This window comes from Chiloscyllium plagiosum, chromosome 1, assembly GCF_004010195.1.
Source record: "Chiloscyllium plagiosum isolate BGI_BamShark_2017 chromosome 1, ASM401019v2, whole genome shotgun sequence".
NCBI classification, from domain to species: domain Eukaryota; kingdom Metazoa; phylum Chordata; class Chondrichthyes; order Orectolobiformes; family Hemiscylliidae; genus Chiloscyllium; species Chiloscyllium plagiosum.
The window spans coordinates 97,423,285-97,429,280 of NC_057710.1; the positions used below are offsets into that span (position 1 = coordinate 97,423,285).

The 5,996-nt window shown below is 38.8% G+C and overlaps 1 protein-coding gene across 1 annotated transcript in view; it reads left to right on the plus strand.

Moving 5' to 3' along the window:
* rpl9 (ribosomal protein L9) overlaps nucleotides 1-5,996 on the plus strand; it is a 20,535-nt gene that overhangs the window by 11,159 nt on the left and 3,380 nt on the right. The window contains exons 4-6 of the mRNA XM_043692816.1: nucleotides 1,451-1,546; nucleotides 3,424-3,556; nucleotides 3,647-3,727. Coding sequence (XP_043548751.1) covers nucleotides 1,451-1,546; nucleotides 3,424-3,556; nucleotides 3,647-3,727 — 310 coding nt within the window. The remainder of the gene's footprint in view (nucleotides 1-1,450; nucleotides 1,547-3,423; nucleotides 3,557-3,646; nucleotides 3,728-5,996) is intronic.

Sequence of the window (5,996 nt, forward strand, 5' to 3'; positions counted from 1 at the left end):
GCACCGCCTCCCTAACCTGCAATCTTCTTCCTGACCTCTCCCCCCCCACCCCACTCTGTCCTATCACCCTCACCTTGACCTTTTTCCACCTATCACATTTCCGACGCCCCTCCCCCAAGTCCCTCCTCCCTATCTTTTATCTTAGCCTGCTGGAAAAACATTTTCCTCATTCCTGAAGAAGGGCTAATGCCCGAAACGTCGATTCTCCTGTTCCCTAGATGCTGCCTGACCTGCTCTTTTCCAGCAACACATTTCCATGACTGTCATTTCATTTGGTTGAATTTCACCTATTAAACATTTTGTATAATATCATTTAAAAGACATTTGACTTGGATTTTCTTTCTGTTTGTTTGTATGTAAGTAACAAGTAGTAAATGATATTTATGTAAGTGGCTTCTTGAGCTCTGAGACGAGCTTTGAAAAGACATGGCAAAAAATCGGGTTGACAGATGAAAAGTAAGGCCACTGTAGATATTAAGGTTATTTGGTATCAAGAAGGCCAGGTGACTGGAATGGAATGTTGAAAGAGATGTTGAACCAGATAAATGAAAGGAAAGGGTGCTCTGGGGCTCCCTGAAAAGTGGGAGATTGACAAGTGAGATGGAGAGAATTTTCCTTTGGGTAAACTACTGCTTTTAAAGTTTGGACTTACAATGATAGTAAGTGGCTTGTGACAGGCATGTTTGCAATGAATGGGAACTTTCTGTTCTGAATTTGAATCACCAATCTGAAGTTGAGGTTTGTCAATTTGAATGTCTCCATTCAATGTGGTTTAATGCCAGTTTAATGTGGTTAAAAATTATGGGCCTATTTTAGGAAAGGAATCTTTGCAACCTTCCTGTCATTTGAATGTTTTCACAATGGTGAAGTTATGCTGGTAACACCCCATTCTAGTATGGGGATTGGTATTTATAAGAGTTATTTTACATTAATTCACTGGTTTAACTCAGCCTGGAAATCTATTATTCATGTATTGGCAATCTCTGTATTTTAAAGATCTGAACATTTTCTGGTCTTCCAATATACACATTCACTGAAGGACATTTTTAGTGTTTTCTGAACTGCAACTTGGTGATTGGAAAACACACGTTACCATCACTCTGAAATCTTAATCTGTGCTGTTCTGTAGAAATATAGATTTATGACTGGGAGTTCAAATATGGTTTTACCCTAGTATATTTGATTAGTATTCTATTATGGATATGGTTTTATAACATTTAATGTCTTTGAAAGAAAGCAGTTTATTAAAGTCAATCATTCATCAGACTTGTTAATTAAGTGTTGCGAAGTGTGTTTTCTTGCTGAAACTTTAACGCATCTTAAATTAATTTTTCTTGTTTTGGAGACTGCAGTAAAATTATTTACTTTGTCAATATAGCAATGCAATATAAATATTATTGATTTTCAAGTTTACTAGGCAATTAATAAAATTACCGTCTCTCTTTCCAAGCTTCGAGTTGACAAATGGTGGGGTAACAGAAAAGAGCTGGCCACAGTGCGGACAATCTGTAGTCATGTACAGAATATGATCAAGGGGGTCACATTAGTAAGTAACTTATGAGTAGGTGAATTCTGATTCTTCCTTAACATATCTTTAACTTCACCACACAAAGATCCATGTTTCTAATGGAAGTACTGTTCCATGCGCAGCAAGTTTTTCTAATAACATGACAAAATAAGAATTTATACTGTAGTCCTGGCAAGGTTTATTTATGTAGGCCCAGCATATTCACTTTTTAATTGAAGTGCAGCCCAAGATTACTGCTAAGAACATATAGAATTCATTCTTTTTGTGCGATTAAATCTAAAACCAAATGCACATATAATTATTTATTTTGTTCTCTGCTCATATTTGCATGACATCTGAGACTGCTCAGCACTGGTCAATGCCTTGAAGTCTAGGGTGTAGTTTGAGTCTGGTGGTTCTTTACAATTCATCAAATAGCTATCTGTGAGATGGTGTGATTAATTGTCTTGATTATTTTCATTAGGGCAAACCTCTCATAGAGGTATGTGGAGCCAAAGTGAGCTTTCACTTTAAAAGTGCAGGATGGCTTGCACATTCTCAAAAAATCTGTCCTTTGATCTGACTTTCAGCTGTTTGCATATTAATCATCTCCATTTCAACTTTTTTTTAAATCAAACAACTGATGTAACCATCCTGCCAGTCAGCTAAGCAAATGGATTTGAGACAGACATGATTTCTTCCATTCCCCTGTAATCTTTCTCTCAAGTGTACACAGACTTTCACTGATGAATCTTTCCTTTGTCTTTGATTTTTTTTTTTTCTGGTGTTTTCTCTAGACTCTGCAGTATCTTTTTTAAATCTGACAAATCACTGCACATTTAATTCCCTAATGTTAGAAAAATGGCAATTTCAGGCATCAATCTTAAATCTTCACAGGATTTTCCCTCAACTTGACAACTGGAATTGAACCTGGGTCCTTGGTTCTGTTGGGCAGCAGTGCTAACAACTGTGCCAACTGCTAAAGGGCTTTTGCTTGAATCAAGTTCATCCTCTTAAAACAGCTTTAAATAAATGAGATGTCTAAAACTTGCTCGTGCTTGCTGATGGATTATAGTAGGAATTGACTTGAGCAAACTAGATCATTTCTGCAAAATGCAACAACACCCACATTTGCGCTTGGCTGAACACCATCAATTGTGGTGAAAACCAGTTCCCTTTTTCTCAAGAATGTACCTTTTTGAATTTGTAGATATTCATATCCCCTCTTTTTTCCTTGAGTGGCAAAAATGTGAACAGATCGTTCTTTAGTTATGACCTTAAAAACAACATGCATAAAAAATCTAGGTTGGAACTGGCAATGGGATTCATTGAATAGCAACAAGAAGCATCCATTGTCCTGCAGATCCTGCTGTAATTGCTGAAAGATGTCATCAAAGTTAAAGTTCAACTTGTTTTGCTCTGTGGAAGAACTGAGTGACATGTTGTGAATCACCATTGTTCCTACTTTGCCCTTGAATAAAGTCAGCAGCTGCAGTCATTGCATCTTTAGTTACTTCACTGTCTGTGTGGGTGTTTTCTTGTGTTTTGCCTGAATATGTCACTCATTAAGGCCAAAAATGAATTCTAAATAAAAGCAAGATACTGAAATCCAGCAGAGGAACAATGGTTAATATTCAAACCTCTGCAGTGGTTTGCTCTGAAATTATGGGAGTTCCTTCACTGCAGTATGAAAGTGGCAGATTTTGTTGAGCTCCCTGAATTTGGAGCATCATTGTCATCAGTATATATTTTTTTAAATTAAAACCAGGTGGTCAACTTTTAAATTCTGACAAGCAGATTAAAATGTAAATTCTTGACTAATGAGGAGCATTGGTTAATTGTAACTTATTTCATTTAGCAATTTTGTGCTAAAAATGTGCAAAGTCCTGACATTTTTGTCCATTTTCCAAAATTAGGGCTTCCGTTACAAGATGAGATCAGTCTATGCTCACTTCCCCATTAATGTGGTTGTTCAGGATTCCGGATCTCTAGTAGAAATCCGTAACTTCCTTGGAGAGAAGTATATTCGTAGAGTCCGTATGAAGCCAGGTAAGTAAAGATAGCGTTAAGCATTTTATGCAAATGTTTTATGAGGAATGTACTTCAATGTAACTCCCTATTTCTTTCTCCTTCCATCAGGTGTTTCATGTATAGTTTCCCAGGCCCAGAAAGATGAGCTTGTTCTTGAGGGAAACGACATTGAGTTGGTGTCAAACTCTGGTTAGTATTTTGTAGTCAACTTGAAATGTCTGGCTATTGAAAACACATGGGAATAGAATAAGAATTATGTTGCTGACGAAGTGTTGCCATATTTTATTAACTACCTTACAAGAGTGAAAAATCTACTTTAAATTTTCATGACTACATGTAGCATCTAGCAATAAAGAGTTATTCTAAAAGGGAATGTTTGAACTAAGCTCTAACTTTTATTTTACCCCTCTTATGAAGTGTTTTCATTCATTAAGCAAAACCCATTAAAGATGGCAGTGCAGATGATGTATTTGCAATTGCAGAACATGTGAGTATGTGATGTAGCAGAGAGATGAGAGCTTCTATAGAAGCTGGGATGTCCTGCTGCAATTAGGGCTTTAATGAGACCAGACCTGGAATATTATATGCAGTTTTGGCCTCCTTACCAAAGGAAGGATACACTTGTCTATAGAAGGGCAGTCATGAAGGCCTACCAAACAGATTCATGGGATGGCAGGCCTGACTTATGAGGAGAGCTTAAATCATTTGGGTATATAATTTCTGCAATTCAGAAGAATGAGGAGAAATTTCTTAGAAGCCTATAACAGTCTAACTAGATTAAACTGGGTAGCTGATTGTGGAGTTCAGAACTAGGGGTCACAGTCTAAAGATATGGGGTAAACTTTCAGGACTGAGATGAGAACGTTATTCCCCCAGAAATTGGTGAGCTTATGGAATTTGTTACCACAAAGCGGCTGAGGCCAAAACAAGGTAGGGTTTCATGGATGTTTTATATATAGCCCTTGTGGCTAAAAGGAATGAAGGACATGGGAGATATGTGGGGCTATTGAGTTGAGCAATTAGCTGTAATCCAAAATGAATTGCAGAGCAGGCTTAAAGGGCCAGATGACTTGCTACTCCTATCTTTTTCTATACTGTATTGGTAAGACACATCTGGCACAGTGTATGTAGCACTGGTATCAAACATTAGTTCGGCCACTTCTTGCATGTTGCATCGGTGTCCTGTTGACCACACTACCAGAAGGATGTGGAAGCTTTGGAGAGGGTCCAGAAAACATTTAACAGGATGTTGCCTGGTTTGGAAGGTATTAGTTATGAGAGTTTGGAAAAACTTAGTTTGTTTTTTACTTGAATGTCAGAAGCTGAGGGGTGACTTGATAGAAGTTTATATAATTGAGAGGTGTGGACAGTTGGTGTCTCTTTCTCAGCCTACATATGTTAATTACTAGGAGATAGGTTTAAGTTAACCCCATGGCAACGTTTAAAGGAGATGTGAACGGCAAGTTTTTTTTTGAGGGGGTAAGTGCCTGGAATAAGATGCCTGAGGAAGTGGTAGAAACAGATACAGTAGTAACATTTGAGGCATTTTGACAGTTATGTGAATAGGCAGGAAATAGACGGATAGGGATAATGTAGAGGCATTGGGCTTTTAGTTTAGAAAGGCATCATGTTGTCACAGTTTTAGTGGGCGGACGGCCTGTTCCTGTGCTGTACTGTTCTTCAGTTTAAGTAAGATATATCTCCCTTTTTTTTTGAAAAAACACAGGTGAGGATTAGTTTTATTTTTCCCTGCAGGTGCTTTGGTGTGAATTGCTCTTCCTCTGAAGGTAGTGGAAGTTGGTTTTTAAATCAGTTCAAAGTTAAATTTTTGATGAGGGCATATAGAGTTTTTACAGCACAGAGAGGCCCTTTTGGCCCAGTGGATCAAATATCTATCCATTCTAATTCCATTTCCCAGATTTGTATGCTATGGTGTTTCAAATGCTCATCTAACTAGCTCTCATATGCCTGCTTTTTCCAGACCTCCATCCAAGCGTCCAACGGATCCTTCCACTCTTGACAGACATTTACCTGGACCTCTTCCAATGTAATGTACTGTATCTGTTGCACCTGATGTGGTCTTCTCTACATCTGGGAGACAGGACACCTTTTTGAGGAACGTTTTAGAGAACACCTCTGGGACACCCGCACCCACCAACCCCATCGCCCTGAGGCTGAATACTTCAACTCTCCGTCCTACTCTGTCAAGGACATTTCTGGTCCTTGGCAAGCCGTTACCACCCAATGCTTGGAGGAAGAAAGCCTCCTATTCCACCTTGGGACCCTGCAGCCACACTGGATGAATGTGGATTTCAACAGTTTCCTCATTCCTCTCCCCCTACGTTATCACAGTCCCAATTCTCCAACTCGCTACCGCCCTCGTGACCTGTCCATGACCTTTCCCATCTATCCGCTCCACCCCCCAACTCCGTATCACCTACTCCCACCTTCATTCATC